Source organism: Carcharodon carcharias, chromosome 21, assembly GCF_017639515.1.
Source record: "Carcharodon carcharias isolate sCarCar2 chromosome 21, sCarCar2.pri, whole genome shotgun sequence".
In the NCBI taxonomy this organism is placed as follows: Eukaryota; Metazoa; Chordata; class Chondrichthyes; order Lamniformes; family Lamnidae; genus Carcharodon; species Carcharodon carcharias.
This window is the reverse complement of record NC_054487.1, coordinates 37,455,284-37,477,024: the sequence shown is the minus strand read 5'-3', so window position 1 is coordinate 37,477,024 and position 21,741 is coordinate 37,455,284. Positions and strand designations below refer to the sequence as shown.

General features: G+C 41.6%; 1 protein-coding gene across 5 annotated transcripts in view; it reads right to left on the bottom strand.

Moving 5' to 3' along the window:
* LOC121293028 (receptor-type tyrosine-protein phosphatase zeta-like) overlaps positions 1–21,741 on the bottom strand; it is a 274,424-nt gene that overhangs the window by 12,440 nt on the left and 240,243 nt on the right. For 3 of the 5 annotated variants that reach the window (XM_041215610.1, XM_041215613.1, XM_041215614.1), the window contains 9 exons: positions 19,678–19,760; positions 18,329–18,463; positions 17,497–17,631; positions 16,125–16,288; positions 13,519–13,611; positions 6,888–7,023; positions 4,892–5,038; positions 2,544–2,637; positions 664–737 (listed from right to left, as the gene is read on the bottom strand). In XM_041215610.1, the coding sequence (XP_041071544.1) occupies positions 664–737; positions 2,544–2,637; positions 4,892–5,038; positions 6,888–7,023; positions 13,519–13,611; positions 16,125–16,288; positions 17,497–17,631; positions 18,329–18,463; positions 19,678–19,760 (1,061 nt within the window). Of the gene's footprint in view, positions 1–581; positions 738–2,543; positions 2,638–4,891; positions 5,039–6,887; positions 7,024–13,518; positions 13,612–16,124; positions 16,289–17,496; positions 17,632–18,328; positions 18,464–19,677; positions 19,761–21,741 lie in introns of all 5 variants that reach the window. The other 2 variants (XM_041215612.1, XM_041215611.1) reach the window with 2 other exon arrangements.

The following is a 21,741-nucleotide window of genomic DNA, read 5'->3' as shown; positions in this document are numbered from 1 at the left end:
GAGTAAAGCCACAGATTAGCTGGCAAATATGATCTGGCTAAATGTTTTCAAACCTCAACACTCACTCACAGATTAAGTGGACAAATTGAGTGGAATCATTCCCTCTCTTCTCTCAAGTGGAATTCCAAGCGTGTTCTCTAACCAGTTGCACACTGTGGTGTTTATTCCTTTTAATCATACATGTCAGGGTGTCTGTCATTGCAAAGAGGCCTGGATTTCCATAAGGAGTTGAGTCTGGCAGAACCTGTAGTACTTTGCTTCAACAGCGCTAGGAGCAACAAGTGGTGTTGCCCAAAGATATCTGTGCTGTGGTCTGTGGGCTCATTTCACGCCCGTGAAACCTTTGCTAGGTCCACATTTGTGCTTACTTTCAGTTCCTTAAACATCCTAGATCTGGATGACTATGTTACTGTTTCCTAATTAATATATGCATTCCTTTAGGATGAGGAGGATTAAAAAGGTGAGGGTGACTCATTTAAATCTTTAAACTTTGGGAAGTGAGAAGCTTGCATTTTGAGAATGACTCATATTTCTGCCTAATGGCAAAGAGGCCACTTATTGCTAGAGACATATTTACTCACCCCCAGCAACAAAAGGCTGTCTGTCCCTGGTGTAAACTTGTACAATCTATAAGCCAGCACAGACTGCTTTCAAGATGCTTACCGAAATGTAAGAAGCATTGATGTAATCAGAGCCCTCTGCAGTCGATGTTGAGAGTGCAACTCTTGATCTCTCCACTAGAATATAAAAAAATGCCACTTACTTTCACCTACAGGTTACAGTCATAATTGGTGATGGGGCAGACTGCCTCCTGCAAAGATTCAGGACTTTAGAATTCTCATGAGAAAGGGGATGCCAACAATACAGCGCCATGGTACTATTCACGGATGCACATGGGAAATCTTCCGATTTTGCAAATAGCCAGTTAATGTCCGAGTGGTATGATAATACAATGGAAGAAACTGTGACAATAGCTCTTTCTGTAATTTGCAATTCCTGACACAAAAAAGGGGATGAGAAGAGAATCAAAGTTTGATCAATTCAGATGTTTCCCTCTGTGGAGCCTTTACTTGAAGGCCTCATTTTGCCATCTAAAAGAGCAGCAGATTGAGATCTCTTAAAACTATTCTGCTTCTCTGCCTGTGGTTAGAGTAATTGAATGAACATCCTTTCTCCTGCTCCTTCAATTGGTTTGAGGTTCGCAAAATTCGAACCCTTTCTGCCATCCCTGGTAAAAAATGATTACATTCCAATGCTGACTAGGCAATTAGATGGATATTAAAACATTGGAATCTTATTTGCTCATTGATAACTTATTAAAAACTTAGAAAGCTAAGGAAAGGATTCTTTCTCGTACATTCAAACCAGGCTCAGTAGGCCCTTATAAGCTCACCTCAACTATCACACTTCACATCAGCTGATACTGATACTGGGCTATCAATTCACAAACCTTATTGAACACTAATCCAAGGAACACAATTTCAAATCCTGTCATGACAATTTGTAAATGTGAGTGCAGCTTTAAATAAGTCTGAATTTAAAAAGCTGGTACCATTAAAAATGTTCATGAAGCTGTCAAATTGTCAGAGAAACTCAACAGGTTCACCAGTGTCCTTGGGTAGGAAACTTGCTGTGCTTACCAAGTTTGTCCCATAAATGACTCCAGTCTCACACTAACACAGTTGACTCTTAACGGGCCTCTGAAGTGGCCTAGTAAGGCATTCGGCTGTAACAAAGCATGATTCAAGAAGGCAGCCCACTATCACTTTCTCAGGGCAACGGGGACCAGGCAATAAATGCCTGCAACGTTCTCCTTCCCAGAAGCAGTGCATTATTTGTGTTATTTAACATGTGTATTATTACTAAAAATATTATGTAAGAAGAGAACAATTAGACATGAATAAAGCCAGCCACAGCTCCAGCTGGAGATAATTCTTTGGAGGAAAGAAGGGAGGAGCTATCAGATAACTGAACCCAGGTCAAGTCTCCAGTAGCTAACTGGGAATGTGGTACATGCATCACAAAGAAACCTGTATTTATATGTTTTACATTGTGACAAGCTGCACCAACCCCCAACCCCTGCCCCCAATCAGAGTTGCAAAATGCTTATTTTTTGAACTGCTAGAATGCAGGAACCTTTTGAGTCAAAACAGATGCCCACAGCTGGTAAGTATGAAAAAGCAGTCTAAGTGCATTGCTCATAGTGAAGCTGCGATGATGGGGAAGGTTTACTCAAAGGCAGTGGTAGGTGGTAGACTAGAATTGACACAAAACTGCAAGCGAACTACCATCATAACATAATATGCCTGGCTACTTTTGCAGATGATGGAATATCCTGAAGTCTTCCTTTCAGCTGCATGCTTAAACCTGGGGTCAAACACAGGCAAAAAGTGGGTAAACATTCAGTATCCTCAGAACTGAACTTTTTTGGCATGACATTGAAAAAAATTACTTTAAAGAAGGTTTGTCAAAGTAAAAAAAACTTAAATAAACTTTCTTATTAATAATGGAACTGTTTTAATTAACTTGACCTTCAAACCTACCAGGAATGATGGAGGAATTTCTATTCTTGTCTCTATTGCACTGCTTTAGTGCTGCAGAGTAATCGCACTGCTTGGCATGAGGCTGGCTTACCAACTGTTGAGAGAAATGAAGAGAAATCCAGAGTTCAAACATAGTTAATATCCTCACCACAAATATAAAATGGATTTGAATTTGAACTCCAATCTGATCCTGGTTACTGAATCTTTGATCCCAGGTATTAGCTCCAGGTATCGAATCTCTAACAATATTAAACTTTATTCTGGAAATTCGGATGGTTTTGTTTTTGCAAATTTTCTGCCTTCTTAAGGTGCTAACCCACACTGGGGTATACCATGTGCATCTGCAACAGCTCCCTTCCACCATGATAAACGGGCACCTCAACTGTGTCCATCACATCTCCCATACACACTTCCTCCTATACCACTGTACCAAACACTCCTTCCAGGTAAGGCAGTGATTTATTTGTACTTCTAGCTTCATTTCCTGTATTTGCTGTGTGTGGATGCAGTCTTCACTACATTGAGGAGACCAAACTGTTGCAATAAAGCTCAATGCAAGTGATGAGGATCTATGGAAGTGATCTATGAAATTCATTGCCACAGAAGGCTGTGGAAGCCAGGTCACTGAGTGTATTTAAGACCGAGATAGATAGGTTCTTGATTGGTAAGGGGATCAAAGGTTACAGGGAGAATGGGGTTGAGAAACTTATCAGCCATGATTGAATGGTGGAGCAGACTCGATGGGCTGAATGGCCTAATTTCTGCTCCTATGTCTTATGGTCTTATGAGGAATTGCAAATGAAATTTCTAGTAGATATTTTACAGCCCTCTGGCATTAATATTGAGTACTTTTTCAACAACTTCAGGCTTTAACCATTTTCTCTTGGACGTCCAATGCTGGAAATTCTGGGTGACTGCACCTGCACCTGTGCTTGTGAAAATGGGGAAGGGTGTGGGAGGTTCTTGAGATAGGGATTCCCTATCAGTGCATGGCCAACAGGGTGGTATTCACCCTTTGTGTCCTTTCCATCTACCTCTTCCTTCCAATATGCTCCTGGGTCACTGAAGCCTTCTTTGCTTCACCAAATTTTCCATGCTTTCTACCCATCTCAGCTATTCTGCTATAGCCATTTACACTTCCTCTGGGTTCTGGATACCCTCATTATTTGTCTAATTATTGCCTCCTTTTGTTACACCATCTTCACTTGTCATTAACCTATCTCCAGCCCTCTCCATTTTTTTTTTCCTTGCCCCATTTTTCCTGGTTCTGTTCTTGTTCAACTGTAACGCTTTATTCACTTTTGGGAAAGGTCATCACTCAAACATGTGAACTCAGGGTCTCTGTCCTGCAGATGCCATCCAACCTGCTGATCGTTTTCAGCATTTTTTGTTTTTATTTCAGATTTTTCAGCCTTTTTTTTGCATGTAGGACATTAGTCTAGTGACAAAAGTTCATTATTCAAGGCTTACATTTAATTTATACATGATTCAAAAGTTAGAATTTATAATCATTTCTGCCGAAGACTTTCTCTGAAGGCTGGAGCAGCTCCATAACAGAAAGCTGCATTCTGACTTATATTAGTGAAATGCTCACTAACTACTAATGGATCTCTTGTCCAGCTATTGTGGGCCAGATGATGTAGTGGTTGAGGGAATTGGAGTGGGGAAGAAGATGACTGGTAACATCATGCAAATATTTCCAGCAACATCAAGAAACTAAAGTTGACAGACTTGCACTTATATAGAACTTTTCATGACCACTGAATGTCTCAATGTGTTTTACAGTCAATGAAGTACTGTTGAAGTGTGGTCACTGTTGTAATGTAAGAAACACGGCAGCCAATGTGCGCTCAGCAAACTCCCACAAACAGTACTATGATAATGAGCAGATAATCTGTTTTTGTGATGTTGATCAAGGGATAAATATTTATCAGGTCACCAGGGATAACTCCCCTGTACTTATTCAAAATAGTGACATGGGATCTTTTACATCCACCAAGCAGGCAGTTGAGGCCTCAATCAGTTCGACATCTCATCCAAAAGGCAACATCTCTGACAGTTCAGCACCCGCTCAATGCAGCACTTAAGTGTCAGCTGTGATTTTTAACTCAAGCCCTGGAATGGGATTTGAACCCAGAACCTTGCGACTCAGAGGCAAGAATGCTGCCAACTGAATCAAGGCTGATGCTCAGAAAAGTAATCAGCTGGGCCTTGGACTCAGGAAGTGACAAGGGAAAATTAACATTTGATAGTGTAAGATAATTCAGGCAATTTCAGAATTCTGCTCCCACTGAACTTAACAGTAAAATGCTCAATACTTCTTGAAAAATGACATTTAATAGCTTCACCTTGAATTGCTTCTCTAGATTTGTCTTCCCTGAAGGCCCAGGTGTCAGTAGAGCATTGACATAGGCAGATAAATGATTGGCAGAAACTTCTGTATCTTTATTAAAGATGGCCTCCACCAGGACATCATGAATGAAGATGTACTGCTCCTATTGAGAAGGCATATTAGACATGAAATTGAATAATTAGTTCTAGCGAATTTGCTACAATCATACCAACATGCTAGAGATGTTGACTTAGACTGCGTGTAGGAACAGTCTAGCAGCTAAGAAGCATTAGTATCACAATTACGGATCCATGGATTACCTGCATTCCATTTCTATGAGGGAAGTCTATGATAGTTATAAATTGCTGAAAAAAGACATTTTTTGTCAAAGCTGTATGTCAGACACTCACTAGGACAATTCGTAAGAATACCAAATGTAAAGGGAATGTCCTGTATGAGCAGAGAGTGCTGATCGGTTGGCAAGTGGACTCTGATTGGTAGAGGCGTTGGCATGAAGGATGCGCCATATAAATTGTTATTCCCTTTACATTTGGTATTCTTGCGAATTGTCTCCATGAGTTCAATGCATAAAGCTTTGACAAAAAAATCTCTTTTTTCAGCAATACTCAAGTTTTGTACTACCAAATGATTATCATTACAAATGTTGAAGGCAGATCTTAATTCACAAATTTGTATTCTCATTCAAACATCAATAGGTTGTTAACAATAAACCAAATAAATCTTCCTGTTTTATGCTCTAAATTGCATCAGAAGTTTATGGCTCTTATTTTTATACAAAAACCTGTTGCCTCTGTCCCTCTGCATTTATTATTCCTTCTGCACTCCAGCTACCAAGTTTGTCCATGTTGTAATCTATTTCTGATACAATCTAGCACATCGATAGGTTGTGCTCCCCCTGGTGTCGACCAGTGTCTTTTCATTTTCTGGTTGCACTTGAACTTGTTTGTTTCATTGCAAAAACTAACTTGTGAGGCAGAGCTTGCAGTTTCGGTTCACACAGGATCACGGATGATCCAACCTTTTCAATTCATTTCGAAACTGCTTTTCAGCTTCTCTCGGTGTTTTGCTTTTTAATGGATCCACAAACTAGAATTTTAAACAAAGTGTGCTTTCTCAAAATAAGTGAGGTATAGCTGGTGATTATCTCTATGTTTTTAATTTAATCTTTGGAATAAATTTAGCTATGCTTTCAGTATGTTTCACCTGGTTCACTAACGTTCTTTAGGGAAGGAAATCTGCCTTCCTTATCTGGTCTGGCCTACATGTGACTCCAGACACAGAGAAATGTGGTTGACTCTTAACAACCTCTGAAAAGGCCGAGCAAGCCACTCCATTGAAGAGCAGTTAGGGATGGGCAACAATCACCTTGCCGGCAACACTCAAACACTATGAAAGAATTTTTTAAAAGCTTTGTTTCATGCCAGTTTTGGAAGGGTTTGGCCAAATTTTAGTTCATAATTTCCATATTCTTTTCAGGGATTTTAATAAATACTCAAAAGGGCAACATGCAATGATATATAATTATTTATTTTCAACATTTGCTGCAAAAGTTATAGACTTCACCCATGAAATTTAGCTTGTTATCTCAGTTCAGTTTTAATATTTAAGATTTAGATCCAATTTCAATTGAATTGACGCTGCAGCTTATATTCTCTCATTTTAATCAACAGTTTATATCAGTTATTCTGCTACTGTAGTGACATAAGTCTATGATCAGATCTTTTTGAATTGTCACTTTTTTTCTCCAGTCTGCCACAATACATCCTAATTTTATTTCACAATTCACTCTTGTATTTCAAATAAAAGTAACATCTGACACCTCTTCAATTATAATGATAGTTTTCTTTCTAAACTTCAAAAAAACTTCCTCATGAAAGGAGGTCAAATTGTTGCATTACAATCCAAAAATCTTTGCTTCCAAGCATTTATTCTAACAAGGAAAATAAGGCATCAGCAAGAACTTTCCTTCCACCCCTTGTAGCTTTTCTTACCTCTGTTTGGACTAAATAATTCCTTTGTGTTCTGATGTGTTTGAGAAATCCCAGCACATTGACGGTGCCTTTGTGCTTGATTTGTTGTAACATGCTGTCTATTACGATATATGTGCCTGTTCTTCCAACACCAGCACTGCAAGAGAAATGACATGGAAAATAAGAAAACCTATCAAACTGGGAAACTAGTTAATCCTTCACTGTGACCATCTCTATCTGTACAATTGTCTATAGTAGCAAAGATACATAACGTATTTTGCTTTTACAGTTAGAATTCTCAAATCCAATTGTTCAGGTCTCAATCGAAAAATATAGCTGTACAATATCAACTCAAGGCTTTTCTGCTGTGCAAAATGCAAAAAACCTCAGATTTTTTTTACAACAATAAGTGTCAGAATGAAAGGAAAAATGCTGCTAATTGGCCAGGATTTTGTAGTCAGGCAAAATGGCACTGACTAATGGATATTTGGGAAGAAAGCTGCCCAAAAAGTCCCAGCGATCTCTTTGGCACAGATCTCATCTTTCCCAATGATAATTTAATTCTGGCACCAACTATACGAAATTTAGAGCATCCAGCAACAGTGATGTCCTCAAGCAGGCTCAGCTACCAATCACATTGAAGAATTTTCACATACAGCAGACCAGGGAGGAAAAGGGAAGAGAAGTGGGGTGGAGGGCAGGTGTGTGTTTGTAGGGACAAGCAAGCAGTGATAGGAGCAGATAATCAAAAGATGTCACAGACAATGGAACAAAGAAGTGTTGAAGGTGGTGATAATATCTAAACGAATGTGCTAATTAAGAATGGATGGCAGGGCACTCAAGGTACAGCTCTAGTGGGGGTGGGGTGGAAAGACTAGCCCGGCATACAAGATTTAAAAATAATGGAAATAGGTGGGAAAAGAAAAATCGATATAAATTATTGGAAAAAACAAAAGGAAGGGGGAAGAAATGGAAAGGGGGTGGGGATGGAGGAGGGAGTTCAAGATCTAAAGTTGTTGAATTCAATATTCAGTCCAGAAGGCTGTAAAGTGCCTAGTCGGAAGATGAGATGCTGCTCCTCCAGTTTGCGTTGGGTTTCACTGGAACAATGCAGCAAGCCAAGGACAGACATGTGGGCAAGAGAGCAGGGTGGAGTGTTAAAATGGCAAGCGACGGGGAGGTTTGGGTCTTTCTTGCGGACAGACCGCAGGTGTTCTGCAAAGCAGTCGCCCAGTTTACATTTGGTCTCTCCAATGTAGAGGAGACCGCATTGAGAGCAACGAATGCAGTAGACTAAGTTAGGGGAAATGCAAGTGAAATGCTGCTTCACTTGAAAGGAATGTTTGGGCCCTTGGATGGTGAGGAGAGAGGAAGTGAAGGGGCAGGTGCTGCATCTTTTGCGTGGGCATGGGGAGGTGCCATAGGTAGGGGTTGAGGAGTAGAAGGTGATGGAGGAGTGGACCAGGGTGTCCCGGAGGGAACGATCCCTACGGAATGCAGCCGGGGGGGTGAGGGGAAGATGTGTTTGGTGGTGGCATCATGCTGGAGTTGGCGGAAATAGCGGAGGATGATCCTTTGAATGCGGAGGCTGGTGGGGTGATAAGTGAGGACAAGGGGGACCCTATCATGTTTCTGGGAGGGAGGAGAAGGCGTGAGGGCGGATGCGTGGGAGATGGGCTGGACACGGTTGAGGGCCCTGTCAACGCCCGTCGGTGGAAAACCTCAGTTAAGGAAGAAGGAGGACATGTCAGAGGAACTGTTTTTGAAGATAGCATCATCAGAACAGATGCGACGGAGGCGAAGGAACTGAGAGAATGGGATGGAGACCTTACAGGAAGCGGGGTGTGAGGAGCTGTAGTCGAGGTAGCTGTGGGAGTCGGTAGGCATGTAATGGATATTGGTGGACAGTCTATCGCCAGAAATTGAGACAGAGAGGTCAAGGAAGAGAAGGGAAGTGTCAGAGATGGACCATGTGAAAATGATGGAGGGGTGGAGATCGGAAGCAAAATTAATAAATTTTTCCAAGTCCCGACGAGACCATGAAGCAGCACTGAAGCAATCATCAATGTACTGGAGAAAGAGTTGTGGAAGGGGGCCAGAGTAGGACTGGAACAAGGAATGTTCCACATACCCCATAAAGAGACAGGCATAGCTGGGGCCTATGCGGATACCCATAGCCACACCTTATATTCGGAGGAAGTGAGAGGAGTTGAAGGAGAAATTGTTCAGTGTGAGAACAAGTTCAGCCAGATGGAGGAGAGTAGTGGTGGATGGGGATTGTTCGGGCCTCTGTTCGAGGAAGAAGCTAAGGGCCCTCAGACTGTCCTGGTGGGGGATGGAGGTGTAGAGGGATTGGACGTCCATGGTGAAGAGGAAGTGGTTGGGGCCAGGGAACTGGAAATTGTTGATGTGACGTCAGGTGTCAGAGGAATCAAGGATGTAGGTGGGAAGGGACTGGACAAGGGGAGAGAGAAGGGAGTCAACATAACGAGAAATGAGTTCCATGGGGCAGGAACAGGCTGACACGATCGGTCTACCGGGACAGTTCTGTTTGTGGATTTAAAACAGTTCCTCTGACATGTCCTCCTTCTTCCTTAACTGAGGTTTTCCATCCACGGTCGTTGACAGGGCCCTCAACCGTATCCGGCCCATCTCCCGTGCATCTGCCCTCACGCCTTCTCCTCCCTCCCAGAAACATGATAGGATTCCCCTTGTCCTCACTTATCACCCCACCAGCCTCCGCATTCAAAGGATCATCCTCCGCCATTTCCACCAACTCCAGCATGATGCCACCACCAAACACATCTTCCCCTCACCCCCCTGGCGGCATTCCGTAGGGATCGTTCCCTCTGGGACACCCTGGTTCACTCCTCCATCACCTTCTACTCCTCAACCACTACCTATGGCACCTCCATATGCCCACGCAAAAGATGCAACACCTGCCCCTTCACTTTCTCTCTCCTCACCGTCCAAGGGCCCAAACACTCCTTTCAAGTGAAGCAGCATTTCACTTGCATTTCCCCTAACTTAGTCTACTGCATTCGTTGCTCTCAATGCGGTCTCCTCTACGTTGGAGAGACCAAATGTAAACTGGGCGATCACTTTGCAGAACACCTGCGGTCTGTCCGTAAGAAAGACCCAAACCTCCCCATCGCTTGCCATTTTAACACTCCACCCTGCTCTCTTGCCTACATGTTTGTCCTTGGCTTGCTGCATTGTTCCAGTGAAACCCAACGCAAACTGGAGGAGCAGCATCTCATCTTCCGACTAGGCACTTTACAGCCTTCTGGACTGAATATTGAATTCAACAACTTTAGATCTTGAACTTCCTCCTCCATCCTCACCCCCTTTCCATTTCTTCCCCCTTCCTTTTGTTTTTTCCAATAATTTATATCGATTTTTCTTTTCCCACCTATTTCCATTATTTTTAAATCTTGTATGCCGGGCTAGTCTTTCCACCCCACCCTCACTAGAGCTGTACCTTGAGTGCCCTGCCAACCATTCTTAATTAGCACATTCATTTAGATAATATCACCACCTTCAACACTTCTTTGTTCCATTTTCTGTGACATCTTTTGATTATCTGCTCCTATCACTGCTTGCTTGTCCCTACAACCACACCAACCCGCCCACTTCTCTTCTGCACCCCCCCCCACCTTAAACCAGCAAAACTTTCAACCCTCTTTTAACATTCAATCAGTTCTGTCGAAGGGTCACGAGGACTCAAAACGTCAACTCTTTTCTTCTCCGCCAATGCTCCCAGACCTGCTGAGTTTTTCCAGGTAATTCTGTTTTTGTTTTGGATTTCCAGCATCTGCAGTTTTTTGTTTTTATCAGGGAGGAAAAGCACTGATTATCCTTCAATTCTTAATCTTCTTATAGACAGTGAAACAGGGATTGGAACATACACATTGGATTAAGGTAAAAGTTGAAATATAATAAACAAAATTTATAAAATTTTAAAAATGTATAACTTATAACATAATGGAGAAATTTAACATATCACAAATGTAAAATTAATTTTACTGGGCCAGAGAGTTTGTTCAGCAGTAATTCTGACTTAATACCCCATTTCAAGGACTTTTACAGGGGGATTAATAATGTAAAAACAGAAATTCAAATCAAATCATTGATTTCCATTGCGAGGATTTCAAAATCAAACTGTGTAAAGAAGCGAGGAATGATTGACAGCAACTTCTGGATTTTCATGTTTAATTGTACATATGCAGATGCCTTAAGTTGCTGTCAATTTCACAGAGTTGATCCAGGAGAATTGAATGTACATACAAAAGGCAAGTGCAGTTCCAACAACAGTCAAGGAGCTCAACACCATTCAACACAAAACAGTCCATTGAAGATGAATGCTGACTATTTCACCATCATTGTAATTGCAGGATCTAGGCATTGTGGCAGGTGATTTTAAATTTTATCAGTAAAAATTTAATTAGTTTAAGATTACTTGCTGCCTCCTGCTTCATTGTCACAAACAAACATTGACCATTGATGTTCAAGGTAAGGGTTTTATGTAGTCTAAAAGAAGATAGGATGAAAGAACTATAATGTCCTTCTGGATTTAATCCTTTTGACGGGAGGTGACATTGGCACCACGGCTCAAGGCTTCTCTTTCAAGTACAATTGGTAGATCCAAACTTAACCACTTGTACTCCAGCAGTGGCTGAAAGGAAAACCTGACCATAGCACCTCAAGTTGTTTGACTTATATCTATATGCAAAGCTGCTGGAACTATCCAAAAACAGAACAGGACAGAGCAAAATTGTCAACTGTTCAATCCTATTTCTCCCCTCTCCTGAACTCATTATGAGGCACTTTAACCTAATTCTCCTGATGGAAAACTGGAGTGACATACCAGGTGCCTCTTGTACACACGTCCAATTTTACTTTCTACTGAAGTCAACAAATGTGTAAAATGGGCAGCTGATCTGATCCCATTAGTTTCCACTAGGTTAAAATTACTCCTACTAATTCAGTTATGTAGCCATATAAAAAGTCTGGCTACAAGGGCTGGTCAGGGACCAGAAATTCTGTGGAGAGTAACTCACCTCCTGACTCCCCAAAGCCTGTCCACCATCTACAAGGCACAAGTCAAGAATGTGATGGAATGCTCTCCATTTCACTGGATGAGTGCAGCTCCAACAACACTCAAGAAGTTCGCCGCCATTCAACACAAAACAAGCCATTGATTGCCACCTCATTGATTACCGTAAACAGCCACTCCCTCCACCACTGGCACACAGTGGCAACAGTGTGTGCCATACAGGAACATAGGAACAAGAATAGGCCATTTGGCCCTTTGAGCCTGCTCCACCATTCAATAAAAGCATGGCTGAGCTGGTTGTGGTCTTAGGTCCACTTTCCCGTCTGCCCCCCATAACCCTTGACTCCCTTTTCTAACAAAAATCTGAGTAACTCTGCCTTATATAAATTCAAAGGCCCAGACTCTACTACTTTCTGTGGAAGAAAATTCCACTTACCCACGACCCTTTGGGAGAAAAAGTTTCTCCTCATCTCTGTCTTAGAAGGGAGACCTCTTATTTTTTGACTGTGTCCTCTAGTTCTAGTCTACCCCACAAAAGGAAACATCTTCCTGGTATCCACCCTATCAAGTCCCCTCAGGATCTTGTATGTTTCAATAAAATCACCTCACATTCTTCTAAGCTCCAATGGATAAATGACTAACCTGTTTAACCTTTCTTCATAAAATAACCCCTTCATCCCAGGAATAAGTCCAGTGAACATTCTCTTAGTTGCTTCTAAAGCAATTATATCTATTTTTTTTTAAAATAAGGACACCAAAAGTGCACACAGTACTCCAGATGTGGTCTCACAAAGGCCTTGTACAGCTGTAATAAAACTTCCCTACTTTTATATTCCATTTCTCTTGCAATAAAAACCAACATTCCATTTGCCTTCCTTATCACTTGCTGTACCTGCATGTTAACTTCATGTGATTCATGTACCAGGACACCCAGATCCCTCTATACCACCAAGTGCTGCATTGTTTCTCCATTTAAATAAAATGTTGCTTTTCTATGCTTCCTGCCAAAGTGAACAAGTTCACATTTACCCACGTTGTACTTCATCTCCCAAATTTTTGTTCTCTCACTAAACCTGTCAATATCCCTTTGCAGAATCTCTACCTCCTACTGATACCTTATTTTCCTACCCACCTTGGCATCATCAGCAAATTTAGCTACCATAAATTCGGTCCCTTCATTGATAAAGATTGTAAGTAGTTGCGGACCCAGCACGGATTCCTGTGGCATTCCACTAGTTACAGCTTGCCAATCCGAGAAAGAAACAAATATACAAGATGCACTGCAGTAACTCACCCAAAGCTTCTTCAAGGGCAATTATCAAACCCGTGACGTCTACTGCCTAGAAGGACAAGTGCAGCAGATGCATGGGAATGGTACACCCTGCAAATTCCCCTCCAGGTTACACACCATCCTGACTTGTATATTATCATTCCTTCACTGTCACTGGGTCAAAATCCATGAACTCCCTTCTTAACAGCACTGTGGGTGTACCTACACCACATGGACTGCAGTTGTTCAAGAAGACGACTCACCATCACCTTCTCAAGGGCAATCAGGGATGAGCAGTAAATACTGACCTTGCCAACAATACTCACATCCCAAGAATGAAAACAAAAAGAGCCCATAGTTGATTAGCAGTTTTCATAACTGTTGGTATCTTATCCACAGGTGTGTGATGAGCCTTGGTGCTGAGCATGAGAAAGAGCTGCATTTATATAGTTTTTGACCACATCCCCATGTTATATTACAACAGTACACAACCAGTTTCTCGTATAACCTAACACATTATGCAGTCATTGACATTACGGAAGCAGATAAGGCAGCTAACCTACGCACAGCAAAAACCTATAACATGAGTAAATGGAATGAATGGTCAATTATTCTGTCACTGCTGGAATTGTTTGAGGGAGAAATTTGGCTAGGTTATAAGGAGAATTCCCTGCTTTTCTTTGAATAGTGCCACAGGTTCTTTACATCTACTTGAATAGGCAGACAGGACCTCAGTGTAATCAAAGCTCTGAACCACTGTGTCTCCAACAATGCAGCATTCCTTCAGTACTAAAAGAAAGTCAGCTTAACTGACACCACTCTGATGGTGCATTCCCAAGATAACCTTAAATGCAAGTGCACTGGAATGGCCTGGGCCTTAAAATGGGATTCCCTGGGGCTTTGTAAGAGGTGGCACCTCTGTGGTTCCTTATATGACCAGTGACAAAGGAGATCAGATGATTTCCTCCATTGTTAGCAGGCAATACCCATATTAAGCAATCCCAGGGTATAGGCAAACGCTCATATATATCGGCCGTCTTCCCAAATGATGAACCTTTCTCAGAACCTCTGAAGACCACAGACAACTGGAAAAGTGCCATACTTCCCAATCCTACGGCAGTCACTTTCACTGCCCTCCCAGGCAAGATTTCCTTTTTATAAAAAAAATCGTTTATGGGATATGGGCTTCGCTAGCTAGGCCAGTATTTATTGCCCATTCCTAATTGCCCTTGAGAAGATGGTGGTGAGTTGGCTTCTTGAACCACTGCAGTCCATGTGGTGAGGGTACACAAACAGTGCTGTTAGGGAGGGAATTCCAGGGTTTTGACCCAGCGACAGTGAAGGAACAGTGATATATTTCCAAGTCAGGATGGTGAGTGGCTTGGAGGGGAACTTCCAGGTGGTGGTGTTCCCATCTATCTGCTGTCCTTGTCCTTCAAGATGGTAGCAGTCATGGGTTTGGAAGGTGCTGTCGAATGGGCATTGATGAGTTTCTGCAGTGCATCTTGTAGGTGTATACACTGCTGCTATTGTGCATCGGTGGTGGAGGGAGTGAATGTTTGTGGATGTGCCAATCAAGCGGGCTGCTTGGCCCTGGATGGTGTTAAGCTTCTTGAGTGTTGTGGGAGCTGCACTCATCCAGGCAAGTGGAAAGTATTCCATCACACTCCTGACTTGTGCCTTGTAGATAGTGGACAGGATTTGAGGAACCAGTAGGTGAGTTACTCGTGGCAGGATTCCTAGCCTCTGGCCTGCTTTTGTAGCCACAATATTTATATAACTGGTCTAGTTCAGTTTCTGGTCAATAGTAACTCCCAGGATGTTGATAGTGTGGTAATGCCATTGAACATGGTTAGATTCTCTCTCATTGGAGATGGTCATTGCCTGACACTTGTATAGCATAAATGTTACTTGCCACTTGTCAGCAAAAGCCTAGGTATTGCGCAGGTCTTGCTGCATTTGGACATGGACTGCTTCAATATCTGAGGAGGCGTGAATGGTGCTGAATGTTGTGCAACCATCAGGAACATCCCCACTTCTGACGTTATGATGGAAGTAAGGTCATTGATGAAGCAGCTAAAGATGGTTGGGCCTAGGGCACTACTCTAAGGAACTCCTGTAGTGATGTCCTGGAGCTGAGGTGACTGACCTCCAACAACCTCAACCATCTTCCTTTGTGCTAAGTATGAGTCCAACCAGTGGAGAGTTGTCCTTCTGATTCCCATTGGCTCCAATTTTGCTAGGGCTCCTTGATGCCACACTCAGTCAAATGTGGCCTTGATGTCAAGGGCAGTCACTCTCACCTCTGGAGTTCAGCTCTTTTGTCCATGTTTGAACTAAGGCTGTAATGAGGTTAAAAGTTGAGTGACGCTGGCTGAACACAAACTGGGCGTCAGTGAGCAGGTTATTGCTAAGCAAGTGCTACTTCATAGCATGGTTGGTGACCCCTTCCATCACCTTACTGATGATTGAGAGTAAACTGATGGGGCGGTAATTGGCTGGCTTGGATTTGTCCTGCCTTTTGTGTACAGGACAATTTTCCACATTGCCAGCTAGATGTCAGAGTTGTAGCTGTACTGGAACAGCTTGGCTAGGGGCACTGCAAGTTCTGGAGCACAAGTCTTCAGTACTGTTGCTGGAATATTGTCAGGGCCCAAAGCCTTTGCAGTATCCAGTACCTTCAGCGTTTCTTGATATCACATGGAGTAAATCAGATTGGCGTTGTGGACCTCAACCTGCGACAAACAGTGCTGAGCCTGTAAACTCATTGCAGCTATGATGAGAATGCTCATCAGCTGATAGCAAACACAAGGTAAGAAGCTTTGCTCACCACTGCAGCGTTCAGTCTGGCACCAGTTCAAAGCTCAAACCATTTAAATACCATCATGTTGCTCCAAATTAAAATATTTCCACAGTAAATAATGCCATGTACCTGCAATGAACAACGACAGGTCCCATAAGATTGGTCTTAGCAGCTGCTGAGTGTCGTATGAACGTCAACACAGGAAGAGCATACTCTGGAACACCCATATCAGGCCATTGAGTGTAATGATATTGGGTCACTGTATGATCATTCTGTCTTCCTTTCTGTGATCCCTGTGGTGTGTCAGAAAACATACTTTAGATAGCAGACTTTTTTTTAATACAAAAAATACAAAATCTGTGCAAGCAGGCATATCTTCATTCTTAGTATACAGGAAAATATAGGAATATATGTTAAATTGTTAAATTGTGCCAATTTAAAAATGATACTTTTTTATCGTTCTCCTCTTTCTTGCCATCAGCTAAAAATTCCCTCCTGTGCAGGTGCTGACTCTCAGGGTTCTAGTGTAGACACCCTTAGGTGTCTCAACAATGTGTGAGATTAGTAGGGCATCACATGAAGCTGAGTCTCACCCTTCCCCCTACATATGCCCTTCCCATGGATTTCTTCTTCCTCCCCTTTCCCTGTCTGCTTGAGGATTCTGGGGTCAGCTACAATGGACTCACCAATACCCCAGCTTAGGTTGGTCAATTCAGAACAAAGAGACCACCAAATATCTGGGCTTTCAAATCCAGAGGGCTCTCTGGCAGTGAATTTATTTAATAAGCCCACGATACAGGGCATAGTCAAATAGTGAATTGCAAATGGGTTTAAATTAAGCCAAAGGAAACTAAAAGCTCTTCTGCACTGAATTTTCACCTTATCCTCCCATCCTGCTGAACACCAATTTTTAAGGAACAATTCCAAATTTTCTTTCTGAATTGGAAATAAAAATGAACAAACTCCCTCTGCATCCTGCAGACAACGACCGTCACTAATGGTTCTGGTGTATATTTTATAGGATAAGAAAGGACATCAGCCTGAGTAATTGAAGACTATGCACGAGGGCAAAATGGGCAGTAGCAGTCTGAAAATAATGCAAACTACTTCTCAATCGGCAGACAATGACAGCCACTGCTCCTCCACCACCCCACCCACACCCCCACCACCCCAGCCTTGCACAGATGCTGGTTAAATCTCCTGAACTTTCCAACTTTTTGTTACACATCCTAAACACACTACACGGAGTAAATCCCTGTATGTGCTTTTGAACATATAAGTCCAGTGGGGAGCCCAACTTCAAACAGATCTCCTCCTAACTCCTTCCCCACATGTGCAGGCACAGTAAGGGTACCAAATGTAAAATGACACAAACTAAATCTGCAACAAGGGACAAAATTGGACCTGAGTATTCAGTTTTAATCCAAAATATTATGAGAGTTTTTGCTCATTGAAACAGGTTGATTTTTTTTTGTATTTTCAAACGAGTACATCGACATACCTTCTTAAACTTTGTGTTGCGAATGGAAAACTGTCTAACGGTGTAATAAGACAACGCTTTTGTGCTCTTCAGTGAGACAAGAATGTTTCCGTATTCTTCGCTGGTTTCTGACGGCCAATACTGATCACATTTCCTCTGAACAGAAATAAAAAGTCACATCATGGAAAATTTGTGTGTTTTCAACCCAGGATTTTTATTTGGAATATTTATTCAGGTTGGCTCTTATTTGTACTGATTCAGCAAGGCTAACTCTCTCGGGTTCAAAGGGTGCAGGCGCCTCTCCCCAGTGACCCGACTGTGCTGCCTTGACCTGGGAGAACTTTATGCTGCAAGTTGGGTGCTCAGAATGGAAAGTGCTCCATTCCCCAGTGAAAACCCATTGCCTTGAACAGACTAAATCTGAATGTCAAAAAATGAAATGTAGCATCTTTTATTGAACTTCCAGTGTAGAAGTATAGAATTGGATTCTATAGTTACAGTGACAAGTAAGGACTGTGTTCATTACCTTGTTGCAAATGGTACAATAAAGAAAATAAGCCTCAAATGTTTCACAAAACGGTATGGTTAATGACCAAAAACAGCATTCTATGAAAAGGAGCAGCAATTACACCCACTTTTTCATTCTAGCGCCAACAAAGCATTGGCAATCAATTATATTTTACAGCCCCTCCCACAGGCGGGATTTTCTGATCCCATTGAAGTCAACAGACTTTTGAATGGCTCACCACATTTTCCAGCCCTGCTTCTGCTGCGACAGGTCTGGAAAATTCCACCCATTATTTTTAGTCACACCGAGATCTGAATGCAAGAGCTTTCAAAGTCTCAAACTCACCCTCCCCTTTTCCACCAGGTTGGTGATCATAACAATAACTCCCACATTATGCTCCCATATCATCCGCCAGAAATCTTCAGCTGTAGATTTAAGTGGCCCTTGAGCTGCTATGTAGGCTTTCTGCCTGTCGTAACCCTGTTGAACATAGTGAAGAAATGTGCTGTATTAAATTCCTGTTTCTATTATTATTTAGCACACTTATCAATTGACAGATATTCAAAAGAAAGGATCCAAGGCACATTAATATGCATTCTAGGAGGAGCTAGGAAGATCATCCACAAGTTTTGGAGATATGGTTACACAAATACATGTTTACAAAAATGCAGGAAAAGTCAGAAAAGAGAAAAACGACACTTCACCTTTTATCCCTCTAGCATATAACTGGAATCATAGAATGATACTGCACAGATGGATGTAATTTGCCCATCCTGCCTGTGCTGGCTCTTTGAAAGATCTATCCAGTTATCCCCACTCTATTGCACTTTCCTCATAGTCTGCAAACAGTTCCTCATCAAAAATGTATTTAATTCTATTTAAAAGGGAAATCTTGAATCTTGAACATCTCCATTGTTTTTGCCCTTTATTCCCTACCTGAAGACCACTTCAAACAATCTCAGTGTAAAGAGGTTCCTCCTGATATCCATTTTAAATGTGCTTTTCATTCATTTCTAAGAGCACCTAGTAATAGTCATTTCAGGTTTAGTATTCCTCATTCTTTACTATTAATCATGTAAAATGACTGAACCACACAATTTACTGAGGAAGTCGCATTATCGATCTTCCATGGCCAGCATCTGCAGAATTTTGCTTTTGTTGTGTATTCTGCAATTTTTCCCTGAAATTACAGCAACCAGTTGGGATCACATCCTTGATAAAAGCAAAAAATTGCGGATGTTTTTGTTTGGGATCACATCCTTGCTAAGGAAAATCCCAGTGAAAACACTTATGCAAGTGAAAAAATTACTGTGAGGATTAGTGGAGTGTTTAAAACGAAGGAAAGCCAAACAATAATACAGAGTAAATGAAGCTGATAAAACCCAGGACAAGTCACAGTGACACATATGAATTAACACGTACTCACCTGGCTATTCTATCCCTCTCAGGTCATGCCACAGGAGATGTACTAATATAGCAACACTTTATCTTTGTTATAGAAATTATAATTTTTTACCAAAATAAGCACTGCACATTTAAGCACTGATTATAATAACCAAAGGCTTTTAAACTAAAAACTAGTAAGATTTGGGATGTTTCCAGGGAAATCCCATGAATTGCAAATAAGCCATAAACTCAAAGTCACTCCTCCATACCACATCAAAATGTGAAAGAAGCTTCCGTATCTTACTTACATCAACATAATTAGCATTGATGTAATCACTGGGCTTGGAGTCCTTTTCCGTAAGTGGGGACAGTTTAACTCTGCTGTGGTCAACTGGAACAAACAAAAACTTTGTTGATTTTTTTCCAGAATAAAGCATCATTTTTAAACAGTTAATGCAGCATTAAATACAAATAGATATCTATCCATGAAAACAGGAGAGTAAATGCAACTATTGCATTCCGCGGTGTGCGTTGAGGTGTGCAGAGAGCGTTAACACTTTATTTTGCCTTGTAAAGGAAATTGTTTTAAATCAAAGAAGATTAGAAGGGATATTACTACCAGGCTAGGCTGTTGGTTTCTTACTCTGGTAAAGACACTTCGACTCCTCAAGGGCGTCTGATTCATGCATTCTAATGCAATGTCCCACTGTGAAAGATTATGGACAAAGTGAAAGCCTGGCTCTTTCATCCAAAGGTAACATTACATGCCAAGATTGTAAGAGGTAAACAATAACAGAAAATGTTGGAAATACTCAGTAGGTCAGGTAGCATCTGTTGAAAGACAAAACAGGATTAACACTTCAGGTCGATGATCTTACATCAGAATTTGCAAAACTTTTGTGTTGTGACAGATTTTAAACAAAACAGGGAACCAACAAAACAGAAGGCCTGTGATAGGAAGGAGCACAGAAAAGATTAAAAGGATGACCATGCAAGGTAAAAGCTGATGGTGATGGTACAAGAAAAGGAACAAAAGATGGGTCTAGAGAAGTGTAAGTGGGAAAACTAACAGCTGCTGTCCAAGAACAAAAAAAACACAAAGAAGAAAAATGGGGCCAATGTTGTGAAATGGTTGAATGTAATGTTGAGTCCTGAAAGCTGTAAAGTGAGAAGCAGCTTTCTATCACCCCATTACAACAATCTGGAACTCCATTTCTTACACCACTTGGGATTACTTTCACCACAAAGAGATGCAGGGGTGCAAGGCAGCAGCTTATCACTGTCTTCTCAAGGACACTTATAGCAATGGTCAATAAACACTGGCCTTACCAGTGATGTCCACACCCCATGAATACAAAAGCCACCCCTGTTTTATAAATGCAGTAAATTATGTGTAACAGGGTCTCGATGTAGCTACAGGATTTGCTTGGTCACTAGTGTGGTATATTGCAAGAGTTTTCACATTGCCCTTTCTGCTGCTCTCTCAGTTGGGGAGCGGTAAATAAAGTTAGTTCAATAATGGCTGCTGGCTGTGAGTTCACGTGTTAATCTTATCTCAGTGCGATACACAACAGAAAGATGGCAATGATGCTGGGATAGAATTCTCTGTTACATTTCATTTGAGAAGTTAATGATTGAAGAACATTGTGTCACATTTTTGAAATTCCTAAACCCCTGAGGAAGTTTGAGTAATTTGAAAGATTGTTCCTGGTGCACAGTGTGTTCAGGAGTGAGTCAGCACATTATACAATTTATAAAATGGCACTGAAGGCATATTTGGGGACAATGGGGGAATTCAGCCCTAACAAACAGGACTGATATAATTACAAACAAAGATTACGCATTTGGTTAAAAGCGAATAAAATAGAAATTGAGAATAAAATAAATGTTTTCTTCAGCAGGATAGGACCAAATGCTTTTGAGGTGGTGTTTAACCAATGTTGCCTGTGAGACCACAGGACTTTGGACTAATCTGAAATTAATGAGATTCTAGACCCAGTACAACTAAGAATGAGATAGCGCTGAGAGTTGCATTCCGTGAAAGGAAGCTGTTGCAAAAGAAGCAAATGTGATGTGAGAAAAAACCTTTTTCACATAACGAGTGGTTCGGGTCTGGAATGCACTGCCTGGGAGTGTGGTGAGGCAGGTTCAATCGAGGCATTCAAGAGGGCATTAGATGGTTATTTGAATAGAAACAAGGTGCAGGGGTATGGGGAAAAGGCAGGGCAATGGCACTAGGTCATAATGCTCATTTAGAGAACCGGTGCAGACACAACAGGCTGAATGGCCTCCTCCTATGCTGCTAAGATACTGTGAAAGTGTTGCAGATTACACTCTTGAATTAAAGAAACTCACTGTGGGTATGGTACGAA